At 39.3% G+C, this 24,585-nt stretch overlaps 1 protein-coding gene across 1 annotated transcript in view; it reads left to right on the top strand.

The window, feature by feature from the left end:
* Positions 1–24,585, top strand: part of LOC110170912 (unc-80 homolog, NALCN channel complex subunit) — a 104,147-nt gene that overhangs the window by 65,257 nt on the left and 14,305 nt on the right. The window contains 24 exon segments of the mRNA XM_055166707.1: positions 2–208; positions 804–1,050; positions 3,385–3,566; positions 4,621–4,752; positions 6,431–6,463; positions 9,135–9,321; positions 9,584–9,715; positions 9,853–9,996; positions 10,073–10,173; positions 10,684–10,770; positions 12,228–12,411; positions 13,577–13,671; positions 13,757–13,846; positions 13,922–14,023; positions 15,812–15,992; positions 17,108–17,373; positions 18,351–18,485; positions 18,560–18,698; positions 18,781–18,832; positions 18,834–18,875; positions 20,712–20,882; positions 20,970–21,062; positions 22,065–22,283; positions 23,969–24,199. Of these exon segments, the coding sequence (XP_055022682.1) occupies positions 2–208; positions 804–1,050; positions 3,385–3,566; positions 4,621–4,752; positions 6,431–6,463; positions 9,135–9,321; positions 9,584–9,715; positions 9,853–9,996; positions 10,073–10,173; positions 10,684–10,770; positions 12,228–12,411; positions 13,577–13,671; positions 13,757–13,846; positions 13,922–14,023; positions 15,812–15,992; positions 17,108–17,373; positions 18,351–18,485; positions 18,560–18,698; positions 18,781–18,832; positions 18,834–18,875; positions 20,712–20,882; positions 20,970–21,062; positions 22,065–22,283; positions 23,969–24,199 (3,452 nt within the window).

Below are 24,585 nucleotides of genomic sequence, written 5' to 3'. Positions count from 1 at the left end.
GATCATGATCCTGCTGTGTAACCAGCAGAGCTTCATCTGCACACACATAGACTTCTGCCACCCGCGTTGCTACCAGCACCACAGCCGCTCCTGTGCCCGTCTGGTCCGGGCCATCAAGCTGGTGTACGGGGAGTCTGTGGACAGCCTGAGAGAGGACAGCGCCGCGCCAACTGGGCATATAAGCGGGCGCGTCAAGAAGACCAAAGAGGTAACACATAATGTGGAGGCTTAAAAACAGGGCTGCTGATTTTGTAAAACATCAAATTGCGATTTATGTTTCATGGGATTCTGCTCAAAGTTCATGTTTTAAACTCATCCAGCACAAAATTAACTTTATTTGTTTATTTAAATAGCATTGTCAACAGTTTCTTGTCATTTTTTTGGGGGGCTATTTTAATTTTGTCAACAATGTAAAAAAATTTTCTAGCTAAAAACAGCTCCAATGGCCACTGCAGTTTCAAGTACCTTGTGGCATCACATTGTACTGCCGTAATGAAAACCAAATGTTTCTTATTACAACAGTCAAGGCAATACATCTAAAATAACCTTTGAAGAAAAATAGAATAAAATATTATATTTTAGTTTATTAATAATAATTTACTTTAAACAGTGGAGCACTTCCTGTATTGTTTTCTGTTTGAGAGAAGAACTCAGCCTTAATACGCAGGGTTTATGTTAAACGTGTGAATGAAACAAAACACAACTCTGAGTATGTTCGCGATGAGGAAGTGTAGTATGTGCCCTTTAAGCAGAATAGTTTGGTGCTCACAATAATAATAATAATAATGTATATTTGTGTGTAGTGTTCGGACAAGTCGTGCCTCAGGACCCCCTCCATGAAGCGCCGCCCCACAGACCCCAGCACGGAGGGGAAGAAGGACACGGGCATGCTCAAGTACATCCGGAACCAGGTGATGTCCCTGTCCCCCGCGCCCCTCTCCCTGCTCATCAAGGCCGCGCCCATCCTCACCGACGACATGTACGGAGACATCCAGCCCGCCGCCTGGGAACTGCTGCTCAGCGTGGACGAGCACATGGCCGCCGCCGCTGGTCAGTCATACAAATACTGTGTCAAATATCAGATTTAGGGCTGGGGAAGGCTTGGTTTTGATCTTAGAGTTCGTCCCAAAAAGTCTTAAATTCTATTCCAGATTTTGTTTTTTTTTTTTTTGTTTTTTACATGTTACTCTGTAGAGCAGCCCCACACTTGCTTTCCTGGTGCTATTCACTGTGGTTTTTAAAATCACCTATTGGTAAATACTCTGTGAAGACGATGCCCCCTGGTGGAGCGGAGAAAAAGCACATACAGACAGACCAAGACTCACCTGTGCAGAAAAGCAGGAGAAGTGTTGATCCATATTATTTTGTCAGACGACCAGCTCTCCAAGCAATGTTTTGATCTAATTCTAATCATTTTTCCTTTCAATGTGCCATCTGTGGTGAAAGTAATAAAGTAGGTCAGCCTGAGATCGTCTGTTTTCACACTAACATCACTCCGCTCCAGAGTGAGAAAGGAGCTGTCCTGAGACCACCTCTAATGCAGCTGTCATGTTCACACTTGCCCAAACGCTCTGCTCTTGGATCAACAGCTTTTTTACTTTTACTTAACTAGCATCAGTGTGGAAACAGCCTAAGATAAGGATTTTACACAGGATTTCACAAGCCTATATGGACGTATAAGGATCACCTTGGTAGAAGATCATGTTCTGATTTTGCCAGAAGATTCTTAGATTTAAATGTATTTGTTTGGAGGATAAGCCCCTTGAGATGCCCCACCATCTTGTTTTTGAGGGGGTCCTCATAGTCACAACAACACAATACAGATACAGTAGAGGGGACAGGAGGCTACATGAATTCAAATAAACAGAGAAAAAACAAAACAACAAACTCAACACAACCACACACACTCACACATGACTGTTAGACACAGAAGAAGTCAAATTTTAAGAAAAACTAAGACAGACTTCAAATATACACAAAATATACAAGATGAACAACAAAATTCAACAAACAATTTCAGGGGTTCTGTAAATATCGAACCAGAGCATTTTTAAATGAAGGGACAGGAGTTAATGAGCGACTCGATGAGGAAAAATTGTGCCAGTCAAATGGAGCTTTACATTTAAATAAGCGTTTCCTTATTTGTTTTTTGATTCTTGGGACAATAAAAAATGTCTGGTGTAAACTGTAAGAGGATCTGAGTGGAATTAAATACTGTTTGAGAGATTCAGGAGAACTGAGATTAATGCATTTAAAGATTTAAATAATAACCAGTGAAGTTGATGTTGGGAGAACAGAGTGAGCAGGACAGTGGTACATCATACTGTAGTGAGTTCTGAATGAACAGCGGCGAATAAATCTGCACAGACTGTTCTAGATAACACTGAGTGCTTGGGGGACTTCTTAGACTTTGACTTAAAGGTTGTATAGAGGATTTTTGAAGGAAAGAGAAATACAGCGACAGTCCTTTTTCAAATGTTGTGCATGTGTGACACCACCTCCCTCCTACAAACACACTTGTTTACAACCAGTGCACCTTCACAATTACTGTTGAAGTGACCTGTCTAGAAATAATTTATCGACCGACGCGTCAGTTTTTAGACCCTTCACCTCCTTCAATCGCACCATCGCTGGAAGAAATCTCCAAGACTCACCTCAGTTTGGCTTTGCTCCTTTTCCCCTGCTCTTTTTTCTTTCAGCGACCTCAAAAACGGACTTTCTTTCGTGGCGAACCGGTCGTGGATTCTCGTCCGACATCGCGACAAACTTTGTGCGAACTGTGAGGAAGCTACAGTTTGAAAAATTCTCAAAGAACCTCTACATAATTGACTCGTGCGCTGCGAGTCAGTTACACTAGAAACGTAGGGAGTTTGATTGACAACCTAACTGCCAATAGAAAATGAGGGAGCCTGGTTTTCTATTGGCTGATGTTTATCTAGCCTCACTACGTTCACAGTTGATAGATTTTCATTTTTTTTTTTTTTGGTCATCATAATTACAAGGCTGCTGCGTCTCTGTAATGTTATTTTAAACTTTTATTGACAATTTGAAACAAAAAAAAAATCCTCCATACAACCTTTAAACAAACTTTATTGATCCACAAGGGAAGTTATTTGGACACAGCAGCTCACACATCACAATATAATATAATAATAAGGAGTAAAAATTATAAATGGTAAAAATGAGGGTAGTTTGTAATTCTGACAGGTTTAAATGTAGCACATATTAGTAGAAGTACATGATATCAAAACTTCAAATCAAAGAAGCTTTTTGCAGTTATAAATCTGAACACCGACGCAGCTGGTCAGTGAAATCTAGAATCTGTCATAGACTAATCTTTACCCTTTCACGTCCTAATCCTTTTGTTATCTTCTTTCCTTCCAGCGGCCATGTTCCTGCTGTGTGCGGTGAAGGTCCCTGATGCTGTCTCAGAGATGATGATGGCAGAGTTCCAGCACCAGGAGGCCTGTCAGCGCATCAACTCCATCCTCAAGTTCTACACTCTGTGGAGGTTCAGATACCAGGTGTGGCCGCGCATGGAGGAGGGCGCGCAGCAGATCTTCAAGGTACGACCAACAACACGGACTCCTGTACATCTCAAATAAAAGTAATGTTGGTTAGTAAGATACCACTATAATAACTACACCTTAATCAGCCTTAATAAAGCATGAACAAATACTTGAGACTAATTAAGGTGCAGTTATTATGGCAGTGCTTTAATTGAAAATAGCAAAGTTTAAGAAAAATACAGAGGTCTGCTTTTCATGAATGACATTCATAATGGCTTACACACTTTATAGGCTTATAGGCAGAACTTGTCTGAGGGTTCTTTCACACCACAGCAGTGCACCAAATGTTCCATTCAAACCAGAAACTCAGTTCAGTTTGTTTTCATTGGTGTGAAAGCATCAATCTCACTCGAATCCGCACTAATTGCCAAATTCTGGTGCAGTTGTTCTGGTGAGAACATGAACTCAGCTCCAAACCATAGACTGTAGGTCTAAACCAACTATTCAAAATGCATAATGGGAATGGATACTAATTATTTCATTTCCTGTTTGTGATGAGTGTAGATGACATGGGAACATGTGAACCTGCCTGAAAAGATGCTCTATATGCCTTTGGTGACTCCAGTGCAATAATAGATTGTTCTCCAGATGCAGCCGTGACTCATTTTCGAATTGGATTTTTTGCCAACAATGGCCAATACAGAAAGTGTCATACAGAGCAAGTACCAATGTGTGAACGTGTCACTCCAGTGTGACACAAAATTGACGCTTATTTTTACCAGAAGATAAACATTGATGAAATGTCAACCGGACCAATTTTGGTTCATTTGCCTGTGTGAAAGGACCACACTGGAGTCACGATGCTACATAATAACAATTGTACTGCCTGGTGCAGACCAAATAATCAAACTAGTGGTGTGAAAGCGACCTGAGCTTCACAAATTCACTCCACAGTCAGTGATTGTTGTAGCCACAGCTGCCCTGGGGTAATGACAGAAATGAGGCTTGTATGAAGTTGTTTTGGTGTTGGTAAAACATGCTCATTTGAATCCCTTCATGCTCTTTCTGTTTCGTACACTAAAGCTAATGCTGCTATTACATGTTGTTAAAGATCCCTCCGCCCAGCATCAACTTCACGCTGCCCTCCCCCATCCTGGGCATGCCCTGTGTGCCCATCTTTGACCCCCCGTGGGTGCCCCAGAACACGGGCAGTGTGCAGGACCCCATCAACGAAGACCAGTCTGTAAGTCATGTACGCAACTTCACCATTTCTATTTTAGCTCTAGATGTGAATGTTGTGTTATTATGGGATCTGTCTATCTATAGTGATTACTGAAATGGTATTTGGTAAGGTCTATTTAACTAGCAGACAAAATTATCTATTGATGTTATAAATTTGTTAAATTAATGATTAATTTTTTTTTTTTGCGCAATATATTTTTTTATGTTTAAAATAGCGCTTAAAATTGTATGCCACATGACCAAAGCTATTTGCAGTTATGATTAAATAAACAAATGAGAATTCTTACTCATTATTAGTGCACTGTGTAGCTTTTTGTGTGGTGTATCTGCCACATGAAATACATGGATTTGTACTGTGAGCAAAGTCACCTCTTCACAGAACTAGTTAGGGATTACACCATTTTAGTGAGTGAAAATTTCCCACAATGCATCTTGAAAAGTAGTGTCCACGGCTGGTCACAAGGAAATAACAGCAGACACAGCAACAGGTCTGAAACTGGACACTGAAAGCAGATAGAAGCTGTTTTAATGCAGTGTTGATCCATGATTACAAATAAAACTAAATTAAATAAACCGTCCACATCTCAGACAAACAAAAGCTGAATAATCCAGTTGGTTTACATGACTTCCATCTTGGTAGAAACTTGTTTGGTTATTATTTATACATAAATACTCAAATTGGATCATTATTTATTAGAGATTTTTTTTTTTTTTTTTTTCACGTGACCCGAAAATAGTAATCTCTGTGTCTGAATGTGTCTGTGAATAAATGCATTATAAAGTCCGCTAAAGAGTGCAGGTGTTCTGTTGAGATGGGCTGTCCCGTCAAAATGAGCTCCCAGCCGCCTAAATTCACAGTGACGTCTATCGATTCACGCTGCCCCATTGAAATAAGCCACCTTATATTTTTATATTATATCAATATTTACATGTTGATGCTGTTTGCACACGGTGATCAGACTTTATACCTTGGTTATGTCAAATTTCAACTCATTTATATGAATCTGCACATTGTATTCTGCTCAAATAGTGTTCCAATGAAAGGCACCACATACCAACAGGCCAATTTAGCCACTGAATAATGCTCCCACTTTTAGAATCATCACTATTCAGTCATTTATATGAATTTGGGTTAATAATCTAATATTAAATCCAAACTATTCAATCGTCTAAGGTAGATTTTCTGACATACATGTCGATGTTTAACTGATCAAAACAGACTAGAATAAAACCAATACACTTTTAAAATGTGACTTGTTACTCCACTTCTGCCTCGGGAGCTCAAATCGATGGGTAGCTCAAATCGACAGGACACAGGCCAATGTAGTGTTTCAGGTGTTAGGGATTGGGGAGGACATTCGGCCATAGTCCTAGCTTTTCATGTCTCCATAGTGATAAAAAGTTTTAATGTCTTTTTGTACAAAACGCCAGGTAAAACTTTAACATTTCCATGGAGACAACCAAGTTTGCAGCCCACAAAATACATGAACTCAAAATGCATGTACCTTTGGCTCATGTGGCGCTAACCTGCTGACATTTCTGTTCTTAAATGACCCCAAAATGCTGATTTATAAGATTCTCTTTTTTCAATTTTGAGCTGTTTTACTTTGTTGCCATCTGCTGTGGTTAGCATGACTCTGAAATATAATTTACCTATCGACCTATGTTTTTGTTTTTAGTACCCCACATTAATTCAATCAGTCCATACCATAGTAAGTTGTATCTCTGTCCCCGATGTTTGTGCTGCTGATGCATCTTGTTACTTCTGATTGTCAATGGCAGGACCTTGACCTCCGTTAGCGCCTGTAGGTCCCCCATGTCGGACCCCCGAATTAAAAAAAAAAGTCATAAGTCATTCCGGAATTGCTGCATCTTGGTCTATAGTTTTTTTTGGGATAAAATGTAAAAATAACAGCATGCATCGGGCATTGGACATTGTGTGTTTGGTGTGGTTCCTGCATGGTCATTGGATGAGAATGACTTTGCTGTTTTTCGATGTTCCACTTGTGTCTGTATCTGTGGAATAGTACTGTGTCAATGCTGTGGGGCATTCACTGTACACACGATACAGCCAATTCTCCCAACAACCACTTTAGACCGTGTTGATACTTTGCAGATGATGTCATGAACAATACTTTTGTTGGGTGACGTGAGCTGTAGGCATGCGGCTTAATCTGAGCTTTATTTTAACACAGTCTGACCGTAAAGAAATTACTTAACTAGAACTACAACGATTACATGCTGCTACTCCAACATCTTATTCTTCTTATTTACCGTATTTTTCAGACTATGAGTGGCTTCTGAGTATAAGTTGCACCAGTCAAAAAATGCATAATGAAGAAGAAAAAAACATATATAAGTCACACCAGACTATGAGTTGCACTTTTTTGGGGAAATGTATTTTATAAAATCAAAGACCAGGAACCAGCATTTCCTGTTGAAAGTCAAGTTCTAGTAATAACAATAGAAGAGAGAACAACAGACTGTTAATGTCACATATGAACAGTTCTTCAGATAAACTATAACATAAACAACAGAACAGAACAAGTTTACCAAACTCTCCATCTCACTCCAAATCACTAAATCCATTCAATTCTTCATCCTCTGTGTCACTTCTGAGCAACTCTGTGACCTCCGGAGGTAAACAAAGCGTTGCTTCCTCTTCTGTGTAGCTGTTGTCAGACTCAGCATCAGTTCCAGTTAGAATTATTCTGGCCTTTCTGAATCCCGACAGGATGGTTTCAGTGTCACTGAAGTCATTTAAATGTTAAATTGTTCAGTGTTACAGAAGTAATGGTACGATCGACTGACATGATACAGACATGCGCAGTAGAGTGAAGTGACAGTGGTACAGGAGAAATAGCAGATACTGATAACAGATACTGACACACAAGCTTAGAGCACCCTCTTGTGGCTGTCAGTGTGAATATTTTAATATATAAGTTGCACCGGAGTATAAGTCGCAGGAAACACCCAAACCATGAAAAAAGTGGAACTTATAGTCTGAAAAATACAGTATTTATTTGTAAAGGAACAACATATATTAATGAACATATAATGTAAATATGTAAAGATTAGAGCCAGCGTGGCTAAAAAGCATTACATAACACTCACTGTGCATACAGTTCATTTTAAACTGTTAATTTGAAGTTCAAAATCAAGAGTTAAAGAATTTAACCAACAGTCCCTCAATATAAAAAATGTAGACATTAATCTGAGTTGTTTTAACACAATCTAATCATAAAGAACTGACTTGAAACTACAACTAGAAATTCAGATACTAACTGATGCTAAAACTAGTATTGAAACTAGATCATTTGAGCAGGTACCAATACTAAAAATGTCACATTTACAGAACAGAAATGAAGCTTTCCTGAATGTCTTTAGAAAGATCTTGAGCTGTGTCAGAACAAGTATGAGCACATAGACTAGTATACACTCACACTGTGAGTATACCCCCCCATGTGATGTCACTGCAAAGTATCAATAACTTCTTTATATATTTGCAATTTTTACAAGTCATATCTGAGAGTTAGCGAGCGGGAGGAGAGTTACTGTATTTGTGTGTTGTTCAGCCATCTTACATCGCCAAACTGCTCCTCAGGCTACATGCAACTGTTTCTATAAGAGTCTATGAAAATACTAAAAAAACATCTTTATATAAAGATAGGAAAGGTTTTAAAGGTAATCATGTGGACAATGTTTTTGAAACTGTGACATTCTGACTGCCATCTGGAATAGGGCTCTGAAATTCTGGGAGAAAAAAAATCAAATTGTGATTATTTTTAGACAAGCTTTACAATTTTGATTAGATTTGTGATACAAGTTTAAAAAGTAGGTTTCTGGGTCAACGTGTAAATTGTAAACTGCTCCAGGAGCATTAACATTTGACAGAAGACTGAAATATGAACAGATAAATAAAACAATACCATGCATTTCAGAACATGTTTGTAGGTCTAAACTACAGGACTTGCAGCTTTTTCACAGAATAAGACCCCATGGACCCAGAGGGAGGGCATCTGACACACAGGGACATTTCAGAACATGTTTGTAGAGGTCTAAACTACAGGTACAACAAGATTTTTCATTTAAAAAAATATGATGAAGACTTTCTGTTAACCAAATGATTACAGCTTTTGCGATTTGATAATTGCAATATTGATTGCGATTTATTGTGCTCTGGATGTCACTTTCAATCAAAAATTACTGTACTGTAGCCTGAAAATGATTTTTGGATAGCAGTCCAAACATCTCAATTTCAAAACTATTGTCCATAAGACTACCTTTGAAACGTCTCCTACCTTGGACCCCTCCTGGACAAACGAGGTATCACACCCAATCTTTCCATATTATCTGTTGCCTCTCTGTCCGTCCCATGTGTAGAAATCGTTCTCGGCCCGTGCAGTGTCGCGCTCTCACCAGCGGGCCGAGCACATCCTGAAGAACCTGCAGCAGGAGGAGGAGAAGAGGCGTCTGGGCAGAGAGGCGAGCATCATCACGGCCATCCCTGTGTCCCAGGAGGCCTGCTACGAGCCCACCTGCAGCCCCCCACCCGAGCAGGAGGAGGAAGGTGGGGCCGGGACACACGCACACACCTGAATACAAGCACATAAACCGTGACCAGACTCCTTCAAAATGTTTCATTACAATTGACTACTACTACATATTGCGTAGTATGTGTAATATAAGAGAGAGAGATTTTAAGAGTAATTCCCCACGACTGCATGTGAATATTTTGAGAGTGAATAGACCCAGTCCGAAGCTTCCATATGTTTCTATATGTTTTCACTTGTACATGTCGCTGTTCTCTGATGGTGTTATTGATCTGCCAGCAGAAGAAGTGGTGAACCTGGCGTCGCGCCGGCTCTCCGTGAGTCCCTCGTGTGCCTCCAGTAACTCCCACAGGAACTACTCATTCAGGAGGGGCTCTGTGTGGTCCGTGCGCTCACTGGCCAGTGCTGAGGGTGTGTATCTGTGTGTATCTGTAACACTGTCTACCTGTGCTGATAACAGACACATTTTTTACAGCAAACCGTCACTTTGCGTATTTGTGTTTTGAACTTTTAGCATTATAGTAATGAAGAAATATTAATGTTTTTAGATGAGGAGAACACAACTGAGCACACCCCGACTCACCACATGCTCCAGCCCCCTCAGGCCGTCTTCCCAGCATGCATCTGTGCTGCAGTCCTACCCATAGTGCACCTGATGGAGGACGGGGAGGTTCGGGAGGACGGGGTGGCTGGTAAAATACAAATATGATATATTTGTTAGTGATCCCAAGCAGCCATTTATTAACACTTTTTTCTCTTTCTTTAAAGTGAGTGCAGTTGCCCAGCAAATCCTGTGGAACTGTCTGATTGAAGACCCAGCTCTGGTTCTGCGCCACTTCCTGGAGAAGCTAACTGTGAGCAACAGACAGGTAAAGAGAAGATTAAAGGCTCAGAATCTGTTAAACATGTATTCTGACTTAAAGGTGCACTGTGCAACTTGTCTGATGGAGGGAGGGTCAGTCTCCTGCTTGCCTCCATGGAGATGCTTGTAGTTTTGCTTGAAGTCTTCCACAGTATGGCATTAAGATGATCTATTTCCATGGAGACAAGCAGGTGATGCCACAAGATCAAGTTATAAGTCAGAAAGCAGTGATCGATCAGGAAACCCTTGAAATCCAGTCTGCTTCAGTTTACTAGTATGAAGCAAACAATTATGAACTATATATTTTCTCTTTTTTATATTTCAAAGTGAAATAACATCCAAAACAAAAACAAAAAAACATACATTTAAAGGGTTAGATTATAATAGTATATGGGAAATATTAAAGCTACACTCTGCTTCCCTCTGTTGGCCATTTCTGATTAGAACCAGTTGAAAAAAATCTCTGACAAATCTTGGTTTATAAATGAGAAATAAACCAAACCTTATTGCCCTCCAGGATGAGCTGATCTACATGCTGAGGAAACTTCTGCTGAACATTGGAGACCTCCCGGCTCAGACCTCACACATCCTCTTCAACTACCTGGTGAGGAATCAACCACTCTCCATCTACAGACCGAAACACACACATCCAGGCACATATTTTTTCACAAAGGCTTGCAGCATATCATCCAAATACACAGATGTGACTAAATATCAATATTTCTATCATTTTATTTATTTATTTATTCCTGAAATCTGCTTATTCTGTTGGGTCATTTTATGTGTTTGTGGGTGTAATCCAAATCCAAATCCGCTTTATTTCTATAGCACATTTTACAAACAAAGCAGTTTCCAAAGTGCTGCACAGAGATCAGAAAATAAGAGAACATAACAAAAAGGTAAACTGCTAAAAATTTGGTCATACAGTAACAATAAAACCAGTCAAATCAAATAGCAGAGCAAATAGCAAACAAAACCATAAAAATCATAAAATAGCAGTACATAAGTAAAATAAATAAAATACATTGTATGATTTAAATACAGCTATTTTCTATTTGCGTATTATACTCAATAACAAAGACATATTTAAAAATCTACTTTGGAGTACATCTGGAGTAGTTTTTAATCTTCTGAACAAATCTACTCAGTAATGTGAGTATCTGTAGTTAGTTACTTTCCACCTCTGCAATAAGTCATGTACAGCAGTGTTTCCCAAACTTTTTTTCCCATATTTTAAATGTCACAAAACTTTACGACTCAAGTCGATAGACATTATTCATAAATCACAAAATAAAGATGGATTTGCCCATTACTGAATGTTAATGGGGATGTTTTATTGTTGACTGAGTGATCGTGTCTCTGAACAATTAGTATTACTCAAGTTTGAAACAATGAAAAACAGTCATTGAAGCAGCAATAAAAGGATCCATAATTCACCTTGTTTGGACAATAAATGTAGAACATTTCTTGTTCTTTTCAACATTCAGTTGAACCAGCAATACTGAAACAAAACAGTCAATAAAATAATTACAAAAAGATGAGAAATTATTCAAAACATGTCTTAACATTTGAACATCTGTCAGAACTGTATATTGCAGAACTACATGCAGATTAAGACAAGGCGACCCAAAAAAATCTATAAATCCCAGTCTTTTTGGTAAACAGTGATGTATAGGATATTGTATAGTCATTCAGGAGGTTCAGTGCAACCATTTTCTGCAATTTCCTATGAAAAAAAATATTATTATTTATTTTATGTTGCTAGATCTCTGTTTACCTATGAGCATCTGGTATGGTTTAAAAATCTACTCAAAAGTGCAATTCTGAACAAATCTGCTCAGTTATAGTAATGTGAGTATCTGTAATTAGTTACTTTTTACCCCTGCAATACTGTTAAGTCATGTATAGCATATTGTATAGGGATTCAGGAGGTATAATGCAACCATTGTGTGTATTTATTTGATGTTGCTAGATCTCTGTTTACCTACGAGCATTTGGTGAACCCCAGTATCGACTTGTCTACATTGTTTTTGCGTTCCCTCGTGCTGTTGTTTACCTCAGGTGGGCTTGATCATGTACTTCGTGAGGACGCCGTGCGAGTGGGGCATGGACGCCATCTCCGCCACGCTCACGTTCCTGTGGGAGGTGGTGCGGTACGTGGAGGGACTCTTCTTCAAAGATCTCAAGCAGACCATGAAGAAGGAGCAGTGTGAGGTCAAGCTGCTGGTCACCGCCTCCATGCCCGGTCAGTCACTCTACCGCTACTACTGAGCAACTAACAGTCCCAGTGACTCCTAAATGTACTTCTTAAAGGTGCACTGTGTAACCTTTCTGGTGGAGGGTGTGTCACCTGCTTGTCTCCATGGTACGTTGACCAAACGTCCCTATTTACCCGGGACAGTCCCAGTTTTGAGAGCTGTGTCCCTGTGTATTCTTAGTTTTAAGGATATCAATGCTGGCTCTGCACTGATATCATTTAATATCAGGTATCGGCACATAGTTAAAGAGACAGTATTGGTATTGGAACTGAAAAAGCTGAATCTGTGTATCCTTACAAGTTACATGAGTCAGATCTGTGGAGGGGCAAGCCCACTCACAGCCAGAATGCAAGTTTTTAGGGACATAAAAAGCCATGCTATTGAGTAAATGCAAGATGGATATGTTTAATCCCACACTGGGATATTCCAGACACAACAGTAACATCACCATAGAGACAAGCAAGTGAAGCACCACCAGAAAGTTACACAGTGCACCTTTGAAATAATGTTATAATTTACTATCAATAACATACTTAGAGATGTGTTTTTTTGAAGTTGTGCATGTTTGAGTAGACCTGCATATTTAGTCTCTCTCCCTCTCCAAAGCTCAAACGCTTTGCTATTTTTTGTGATGTTATTAGGTGATCACAAAGTGTTTTATGTGTTTTCAACGTCCATGGCACAGGGCAGTGATAGTGGCCCATATGGAGGCACTGGGGCTGGGACAGACTGAGGCTCACTGCAGCCTGTATAAAAAAAGGCTTCATAAATATTATTGGATCACACAGTCATATGTTTATTATTAGGAAATTAGGAAATTATTTAAAAAAATATATCACTTACAATCACGGAGGAATTAGAATTTTTAGTTGCCTTATCAGAATGATAATATTCTAAAACAGTACAATTTTTGTTCTTATGAGTGCTGAGTGTTCGTAGGATTTGTTCCTACAGAGCAGTTAGAAGACCACCATTGTTCATAAGAATGTTTCATGAATGAGGCCCATTGTTTGTATTATATTTTTACGTGTTTAAAATTATAAAATCGCTGAATCCATACTATTTTTTGAGTAATTAAAATATTAATAACATTTGCACTGAACAAGTTTCAGTGCTTTTTTCAGTTTGTTTTTGATGTTGCTGTTATTGCAGGGACTAAGACACTGGTGGTCCATGGGCAAAATGAATGTGACATCCCAACACAACTCCCCGTGCACGAGGACACCCAGTTTGAAGCACTGCTCAAAGTAAGTATTTATTTCAAGTTTATGTTATATAACCAAATTGCAAAGTTTAAAATGTCTAAATAATTTGTGTATTTTCTTCATTTAGGAGTGTCTGGAATTTTTCAATATTCCTGAAGCCCGGTCTGCTCACTACTTCCTCATGGACAAACGGTGGAACCTGATTCACTACTCCAAGGTAAAATCATCATATAAATCTACATTTTTTTAACGAACTATAATGATTGAAGTAATATTTCCCTCTCTCTTTCAGACTTACGTGAGGGACATCTACCCGTTCCGGAGGTCTGTGTCTCCTCAGCTCAACCTGGTCCACATGCTCCCTGATAAAGGCCAGGAGCTCATCCAGAAACAGGTCCTAACTTTATGTCGGAATTTTTGATGAAAGAAAAATTAAACCAAATAAATAAATAAATAAACAGATCAGTTTCACTTTCACTAGATGGATGAATGGATGTATGGATAGATAGATAGATAGATAGATAGATAGATAGATAGATAGATAGATAGATAGATAGATAGATAGATAGATAGATAGATAGATAGATAGATAGATAGATAGATAGATGGATAGATAGGATGGATGGATAGAGGATGGATAGATGGATGGATAGATGGATGGATAGATGATGAGATGGATAGATGGAGGATAGATGGATGATAGATGGATGGATAGATGGATGATAGGTGAATGATGATAGATGGATGGATAGATGGATGGATAGAGGATGGATAGATGGGGGATAAATGGATAGATGATAGATGGATGGATAGATGGAGGATAGATGATGGATGGATGGATAGATGATAGATAGATGGATGGATAGATGGAGGATAGAGGATAGATGGATAGATAGATGGATAGATGGATGGATAGATAGAGGATAGATGGATAGATAGATGATGGATAGATGGATGATAGATAGATGGAGCATAGAGGATAGATAGATAGATAGATAGATGGATAGATAGATGGATGATAGATGGATAGATGGAGGATAGATGGATAGATGATAGATGGATGGATAGATATAGATTGATGGATGGATAGATGGATGATAGATGGATGGATAGATGGATGATAGGATGAATGGATAGATGGATAGATGGATAGATGGATAGATAGATGGATGGATAGATGATGGATAGATGGATGGATAGATGATGATGGATAGATGGAGGATGGATGGATGGATGATAGATGGATGATGATAGATGGATGGATAGATGGATGGATAGGATGATGGATATAGATAGATAGATAGATAGATAGATGAGATAGATGATGGATAGATGGAGATAGATGGATGATAGATGATAGATGGATGAATGGATAGATGGATAGATGGATAGGATAGATGGATAGATGGATGGATGGATAGATGATGATGGATAGATGATGATAGATGGATGGATGATAGATAGATGGATAGATGGAGGATAGATGATGGATAGATGGATGGATAGATGATGAGATGAATGGATAGATGGATGATAGATGGATGATAGATGAATGATAGATGGATGATAGATGGATGATAGGTGAATGATAGATGGATGGATGGATGAGATGGATGATAGGTGAATGATAGATGGATGATAGATGGATGATAGGTGAATGATAGAATGGATGGATAGATGGATGATAGTGAATGATAGATGGAATGATAGATGGATGATAGATGGATGATAGGTGAATGATAGATGGATGATAGATGGATGATAGGTGAATGATAGATGGATGATAGATGATGATAGAATGATAGATGGATGATAGATGGATGATAGATGGATGATAGATGGATGATAGATGTGATATGATAGATGGATGATAGATGGATGATAGATGGATAGATGGATGATAGATGGATAGATGATAGATGGATAGATAGATGATAGATGGATGGATAGATAGATGGATGATAGATGGATGATAGGTGAATGGATAGATGGATGATAGATGGATGATAGATGGATAGATAGATGATAGATGGATGGATGATAGATGGATAGATAGATGATAGATGGATGGATAGATAGATGATAGATGGATGGATGGATGGATGGATGGATAGATGGACAGATGGATGGATGTGTTTCAGAGTTCTGATGGTGTCTCTGTTGTGATGTTGTGTTTGTGTAGGTGTTCTCTCGTAAGCTGGAGGAGGTGGGCAGAGTGTTGTTCCTGATCTCTCTGACTCAGAACATGCCCGCGGTGCACAAACAGTCCCACGTGTCCCTGCTCCAGGAGGACCTGCTCCGGTTGCCCTCGTTCCCCCGCACCGCCATCGACGCCGAGTTCTCCCTCTTCAATGAGCCACAAGGTGAGAGGCCAGAGCAGGGAGGCTGTCAGAATAGAACACAATCTATTTCACTCCCACAAGTGTCATTTTTCAAAGTCAACTAAGTAAATGTAAATATAACTGAACTTAAAACACCTACCTCTGAATCTCTTTGCCTTAAGGTTAAAACTATCTACTTTAGTTAAACATGAGTTGAGATATTCATTTTGTTAAGATAATATTTCATACATTGTTGTATTTTTACTTTTTATAAGAAACTTGTTTCAGGATATTCAATTCTGATTCTGAAGTTGTTGTTTTTTCTTGTTTTCAAACAAATGAAAAGCCATCTGCCATAAACAAAGTAATACAAGGTTGTAAATAATCAATTCAAGCATTAGTGGGTATCATTAAGGAGTTGTTCATATGGTACGTACCTACCAGTACGTAGACCACTGCTTGATACAGTGAGCTTTCGAGTCGATACCATATATTTCAAATTGATTCGATAGGCCTACAGTTCAAGAAAAAATAAAGGCTAAATCATGTCTGTGATACTAAAAGTCTTTGTTAACATATGAAACACACCCATTTTAATCATCAAAACAATGACAATGTCAAATGTGTCACATAAACGAGTTTCCCTCTTATTTCAGAACAAGCAACAAAACTGCAGCTGTAAGAAAATTATTTTGTAAAATATACCAAAAAATACTCTAGGCGATATATCGACATGATATCAATACTGTATAATCACATTAAACAATACAATATTTAGATATTTTTGAACACCCCCATCAAGGATTAAAGTAAACACTAATGGGTCTAATGATTAAATAAACTCTGAACTAGTCAAAATCACTCAAAGCTAAATAAATAATTTTATCTCTATTAAAATTACTTTAAAAAATCCTGTACATATTATCCAATACCCCGTGCCAGCCTTAGTCACTTCACATGAAAAATACACTTGCATTACATTACAGTGAAAGGACATGCACTGAAATAGTACATCCAAAGATTTGCCATGATATTATCGGATGATTTGCATAATAATAGGTCGATTACAGACAGTAAAGTAATGCTTATTAGTAAATATGTATTTTGTGGAATAATCAAATGTAAATCTTGAAATATCCTTTGCATCTGTGTCTTAGGCAAAGAGCTGTTTGGCCTGGACACCCTGCACAAGGTGCTGTGGATCAAACTCCTGGAGGAGATGTTTCTGGGCATGCCCAGTGAGTACCCCTGGGGAGACGAGATGATGCTCTTCCTCAATGTCTTCAACGGAGCTCTGCTGCTGCACCCGGAGGACAGCTCCCTCCTCAGGCAGTACACCGCTACTGCCATCAACACGGCCGTGCACTTCAACCACCTGTTCTCCCTCAGCGGCTACCAGTGGATCCTGCCCACCATGCTGCAGGTCTGTCACAGATCTTATGTAAAATGATGTTTAAGAGAGGGTATTATACAAAATCTTTTTAGTGATCTCTCCTGGGCCCTATTCAAACCGTCTGGCTGTAAGATTCTGTACAAAGCTCCGCCCATAAGCCTACATCACTCATGCTCCCACACCACAATTTTCAATAAATGTACAAAAACATGATACAAAACTGTACACACAACTTGATAAACCTGATTTGATGTGCAGTAGTTTCATTAGCAGGAAGCACAGTGATTGTGTTGTGATAGTGCTCTGAAAGGGGAGGAGGCACTCACGTAAAACTTATAAAACATGTTCATATGTTGTGTTTGATGAATATAGCATTCTGAAAACAATAATCGGTAACACGGTGATCTAAATATGTTATGTGTTAGCAGTTAAAAGCCCAGTATTGTCACGGTTCTGCCCTTTGTTTGCATGTTTTCCCCAGTCCAGCTCCGTCTGTTCCGGTCCTCCTTTTGCTTCCTCCCTCCTTTTCCTACAGCAGCTTCTCATTCCCCAATCAGTCCAGGGTCGTCTATATATATACTCCTCTTCCTCACTCAGTTTTTGCTAGATTATTAACCTGTGAAGATTTACACTCAGGCTCTCTGAAACTCTGATCTTGTATTCGGTTGTTTGGATTTTGTGCATTCTGCTTTATTCCTGTTTATAGTACCTGTCTGAGTTTAATCCCACCAGTATTAATTCCCAGTTTTTGGAAGATATTTTCATTCACATTTGATAATCATATGTTCCTCTGTTGTGTTTTCACTCTGATTTGTCATGTTAAACATATTACCTGTTATAGGACACTTTCTGTTATTAAACTAAGATTTTGTTTTTGTATACTTGTGTTGCATTTGAGCCCAGTTTACCTGCTTGATAATATAAGTAAAATACCCATTATAATTCTAAATATTTATCATGTTCTTGTGATATGACTTAAGGTGATCCATACATTTGTTGTGTTGTAGGTGTATGCAGACTATGAGAGTAACCCTTTACTGCGCCAGGGCATCGAGTTCTGCTGCCGACAGTTCTACATCCTCCACCGCAAACCCTTCATCCTGCAGCTCTTCGCCAGCGTCGCCCCCCTGCTGGAGTTCACCGTATGTGCACCCACACTGACATCACATGGACATTCAAATGAACCTAAACTACATATTACATACTGTCCCCACAGACCAGCACCAGCACAGGCCTGTCCAAAGGTGTGTCCGCCCAGTGTCTGTTCGACCTGCTGGTGTCTCTGGAAGGGGAGACTCAAGACGCTCTGGACGCCCTGGAGCTCGTCAAAGCTGAGAAACCACTGCGATCTTTAGGTTGGTCTCACTGGAGTAAAAAAAAGATTTCTGTATGGGTTTTATGTTGAAAGTCATTAAACAGTTGTGTTATCTTATGCAGATTTCTGTTACGGGAATGAGGACCTGGCCTTCTCCATCAGTGAGGCCATCAAACTGCGTCACAGTTGTCGCTTACGCCCCAGAGTCTTTCAGAAGGTAAGAGACAAAGGGGGGGCTCATTACACTTTTTCAACTCCAGTATCTGCTGTCTTCAAAAGTTAAAACGTGGATGTTGGATAAATTAGATTCTTCATGGTAAATTTACTGAGCTAATGTTTGTCAAAATGTGTTTATGTCATTGTGTGGCTCTTTTGGTTTTGGAGATTGTATGTAGGGATGTCAGTGTTGGGGACTTGTAATTCGTGACTTGGACTCGAGTCAGACTTGAGTCACTATTTTTAGGACTTGGGACTTGACTTGGACTTAAAGGTCAGTGGCTTAAGACTTGACTTGACTTGAGAAGACTTGATGCTTCTCCTAAAAAAATATGTTTTTAGAAAATATTTTTCTCTTTGCATTTGATAAATGCTGTACTGAATTTTACAGGAACAAACTGAAACATGTCCCTCCCACTTCTCTGTTACTTTGGATGGAACTGAAGTACTGTGATCTGGTGTCATCAATTGTTCTACAGTAATATACAGAACAATACAGTAAAACAGAGGGAACATGATCCTTCCATTTCAGTGGAGACTACATGACAAAATAACTATTATTAAGCACTTTTAAATCTGAATTCTTTCTATTCTGACCGTAATGATTCACATTAAGATCTTCATAAGACATTTAAAAAGGAAAAAAATGCATTTCTACAACTCTTTTGTAAATACTCATATATAAATATAATATGACTTTTTAGTACAAGTTGGTACTTAGATTTAAAGACTTGAAATGACTTGAAGCTCAAAGCAGACGACTTGGACTTGACTTGGACTTATGGGCCAGTGACTCGAGACTCGACTTGGACTTGCCTGTATTTAACTTGTGACTTGACTTGGACTCAAAGACTTGAGACTTACTTGACACTTGCAAAATGACGACTTAGTCCCACCTCTTAGGGATGCAAGAGTGTGATACTGTTATCGGATATCAGTGCCGATATTGCAATTAAGATATCAGTTTAGTCAGTATCCTATTTTGGTCAATACATTGGTGTATGTACGATGATTTTACTGGCCAATCCCAGAACCTCCTAATATTGGACTTATTTGTTTTTTCAAAGCTGTTCTGTAGTTACATTTAATGATTTAGATTTTTACCATATACTGTTTGTGTTTAAAATGAGGAAATAAATCATATTTTCAGTCTCTGCCCTGGTGCCATGTTTGATATCTGGTATCGGCAGATCAAAAATTTCTTAAAATTTCAAACTTTAAGTCATCCATTATCTTTTTAAAATCCATACACGTTCATCAAACTTAATGAATGATCCTGAAGCTGAAAGTTGCCACAATGATCAATTTTTAGGTTTTAAATACTTCCAAGAAATGCGTTTCATTTTTAATTTGTACATTTTCTAGTATTTGAACATGTTTTAATTCACTCATTATTTTTAAAATTGTATAAGATATCTGTAATCTCTCAGTCACCCAAGTAGGTCCCATAGCAAACAAAAAGTTCAATTTTGTCAGCTGGAAAAAGTTGTAGAGCTTTCTGTTGCTATTTGAGATGTTTTAGTAATAAGAGTTAGGTTGACTTTTTTAACAATTGTACAATGTATCATGTCAATACAAGCTCAAATAAAGAAGACCATAAAAATGTAAAGGTGCACTGTAAGTTCTCAGGGGAGGGTCTGCCACCTGCTCGGGATAATAATAAATTCAAATACAGTGAAACTTACCAGGTAAAACAATGTCATCCCCATGGAACCAAACATGTGTCAGACTCTAAACCAGAAAAGTGACAAATTGCACCTTTTACCTCTTTTACATTTTAAACTTGATCCTGTTGTAACGTGTGTGTGTGTGTGTGTGTGTGTGTGTGTGTGTGCAGTCTGCAGATGCTGATGGTGCTGGAGGCCCTGGTCCCCTGTTTCCTGCAGAAGTTAAAGAGCAACACAGTGACCATGGAGTCTGCGTCTGCCGCCAGAGACGAGATCGCTGCTATCGCCGCTCTGGCCACGTCCCTACAGGCTCTGCTCTACAGCTCGGAGACACTCACACGGTCAGGACGGACAGCAATGTGTAATCATAAATAATAATGTAGTAATAATAATAATACCTGAATAAATGAATATTATTTATGTTCTAGGCCCATGACCGCTCCTCAAATGTCCCGCTGTGACCAGGGACACAAGGGAGGGACAACAGCCAACCACGCCATGTCAGGAGGCGTCAATACCAGGTAAGAGTCTACAGAAAAACATTGATACATGCACTGCAAAAACTAAAACTATAATCTACAAGAAATATCTGGCTGCTTAAAGCTACCATCTGTAAGTTAGATTTTTTTTTTTTTACTTTTCCTGGGAAGAGTGATATTTAAAGGTTCTAAATTACACAAAATAAGTGCATTTTTTGTGTGGGTTTTGTTTAATTCACACATTAACTCTTTATTATTCGTATATCTACATGTGTGTTTTAGAATCGATTTTAAGATCTTACTGATCACATTTAAAGCTCTTTTAGGTCTTCCACCAAGTTATGTTTCAGAGCCTCCCACAGTCGCAGATCCTCAGGCAGGTCCCTGTGGCTGTTCCAAAGTCCTTATTTCTTTTTATTTATTTATTATATTTAATTGAATTGTTTGCATCATTGTCTGTTTTTGTGCTTTCTCTTTGCTATTTTTATTCTTCTTGTATTGTTCATTGCTGCTTGTACGGCACTTTGTAAACCTTATTTTTAAAAGTGCTTCATAAATAAAGATTTATTCGTTATTTATTACATCTACACAGCTCAAAGTGCTCTGTTCCACCTTGTGATGTCATGTATTGGTAGTTTTCAAGCTAACAACAACCATTATTTTAGTGAAGGTGTATGGAACACAGTGGAGCACTTCCTGTATTATTAGATGACATTGCAAGGTGAAAGAGAGTGTTTTCTGTTTGTATTAAACCTTTCTATCTTTATGGAGACCAAACCAGACCAAGTTACAGGTCAGATCTGTGGAGAGGCGACCCCACTCACAGTCAGAATGTCTGTTTTTATAGGTATTTTTGAGCACCTGTAACTGAATAAATGTAAGGTAGATCTGTTTCATGTCATACTGTGGAACATTCCAGGCGATGGACCCACCATCAGAAAAGTTACACAGTGCACCTTTAAGTTCATTTCAAGTGCTATACTAACTATTTGATCTGTCCATTTCACGGTGCATTCTTGTCTATAACGTGTGAATATTTCATAGGGACAACCTGCACCTGCTGGAGGAGGGTCAGGGCATGCCCCGAGAGGAGCTGGACGAGCGCATCGCCAGGGAGGAGTTCCGTCGTCCCCGAGAGTCCCTCCTGAACATCTGCACCGAGTTCTACAAACACTGTGGTCCCAGACTCAAGATCCTGCAAAACGTGGCCGGAGAGCCCAGGGTCACTGCACTGGAGCTGCTGGACATCAAGTCTCACATGAGGTGGGTCTGTCTTTTAAACGGCACGATAATCAGTACAGATTCTGATACCACAATGGTGTTGTTGTTTTAACTCTTTCTTTAGACAATAGAATCTGATTTTCAACATTAAATCATAGTTCTTTTATTCCCATGTGGTTTTACGTATGTGTAATCCTCAGTGGTGCAGGATGGTTTCCATAGTGTCTATGTGCTTTAATACTTGTCCTGATAGAGCTCAGCATCATTCTAAAGACATTCAGGAAAGGTTCATTTCTGTCATTCTGACTTTTTAGTATTGATACCTGCTCAAAGGAGTATCCAGTTTTGAGCTGTAGTATTGATTAGTATCTGTACTGTTAGTTTCAATTAATGTGCAGGTACTTTTGAAACCACAGTATAGAACTAAGGAGTAGTTATAGAGTAAAGAAGTTGCTGGTTGACTAAAGATATACCCTGTGTATCTATTCAGATAGTATGACAACTCAACATAAAGAGAGATGCTAGTACACAGCATCTTCTTTATAACTGTAAAAAGGGCGATTAAAGTTGATTCTCTCTGAAAACACTCAATAATTTACACGATGCCTTCTCTTTTCTCTTGTTAAACATTTTAAGCTTTATATGAGTCAACAGCCGAACAGCTTAAAGCTTACAGCTCTAGCACCAACTACTATTATTGAGTACTGACTGTTAGTTCCACTGATTTCTATTGTGTCAAATGTAATTTCAGTTTTGTATGCCTATATTGTGGCTGAGTGACTGTTGCCTCACTGCAAGAAAGACCTGATTTTGATTCAGACCTGATGTGGTTGTTCTGTGTGGAGTTTTCCCTATGCACCTAAACACCCACTGTGGGCTACAAATACAGCACACTTACTCCTGACCTTTAACTGGAGACCTGGAGATGTGTCCTCAGATACCCCTTATTGTGCACAGAGCCAGTTACCCCAGCAGAAAAAGACACAACGGTAGCCAGCTAGAGGGATACTCAGCTCCAACATTTCCATTGTAATGTAATGTCTATGAGGTGTCTGCTGAATCATGCTAAATCATTAAATCCTGACAGATGAGGCAGTGGACAGGGGGCTGCAGGTGGCAACATGTTAAACACTTTACAAATGAAGAGAAAACTTCACCAGAGGACACTTTTGCTTTTAGAAAGTCTTTGTGTGTCAATGCTATTGCCTTAATAACCTCTATTAAAACGTTACATGTAACATTAAAAAGGGCAACCCAATTCTCTTTGACCTGAGCAGTATCTTGGCCTGGTGATCTGCTTGTGCCCATGGTGATGGATACATTCATCCTGCTCTTGACATAAAACATCATCAGTTGAGCAATTAAATCCACTGACCCACAGGTTGGCTGCTGTGATTCCAGCTCCCATAGATGAATGCTGTTGTGTCCCTGGGCAAGACACTTAACCCCAAGTGTCTGTGTACACTGGTGTATGAGTGTGTGTCTGAATGGGTGAGTGGTTTCTTGATGTAAAGAGCTTTGAGTGCCTTGAAGGTGGAAAAGCGCTGTATAAAATATGACCATTTACCATTTTGACCATACATTTAATGAAACTGTGCAACATTATAGGCAAAGCAAAAACATGTGGAGTGCCCTCCGTCAGAAATGCTACACAGTGCACTTTTAACCACTTACCATATGAATCTGATCATATTATTTTAGTTGTAAAAGCATAGCTCTGTCTCCAGACTGGCAGAGATCGCCCACGCCCTGCTGAAGCTCGCCCCATATGACACCCTGACCATGGAGAGCCGGGGTCTGCGCCGCTACATCATGGAGATGCTGCCCATCACAGACTGGTCTTCTGAGGCTGTGCGGCCCGCCCTCATCCTCATCCTCAAGAGGCTGGACCGCATGTTCAACAAGATCCACAAGATGCCCACGCTCAGGTGCGCGCGCCCGCAGGCTCTGTGCACCAGGTCTGGTACCTCTCTTTCTCTGTGTGTCGTCGTGGCGCTGTGAACGTGCTGTGCAGTGCTGTGTGCACATCCATAGAGTCTGTAGAGGCTTTGGCACTGGTCTGGTGGCGCTGCTGTGCCGTAAGTGCTGTACTGTAAGTGCTGCTGTGTTGTGGATGTGGAAGAGGAAGGGAGGGCTGCACAATATTACTACAAAGATGCAATAATAATATCATTATATCACCATTAATTAGCCTTAATAAAGCATGGACAAAGGCTTAATTCATAATGAACAAATAGTTTATATTCAGGGTTGGTAACATCTACATGAGCTTCCCTCAGCACATACATGTGTTTTGAATATACTGAATTCACTTTTTGGAAGTATTTATTCAAAGTTCATATAT

Source organism: Boleophthalmus pectinirostris, unplaced genomic scaffold (genome assembly GCF_026225935.1).
Source record: "Boleophthalmus pectinirostris isolate CB_2022bp ecotype Guang Dong unplaced genomic scaffold, ASM2622593v1 HiC_scaffold_11, whole genome shotgun sequence".
NCBI classification, from domain to species: domain Eukaryota; kingdom Metazoa; phylum Chordata; class Actinopteri; order Gobiiformes; family Gobiidae; genus Boleophthalmus; species Boleophthalmus pectinirostris.
Note: the sequence above shows the minus strand (reverse complement) of the source record. Positions and strands in the feature narration are given on the sequence as shown.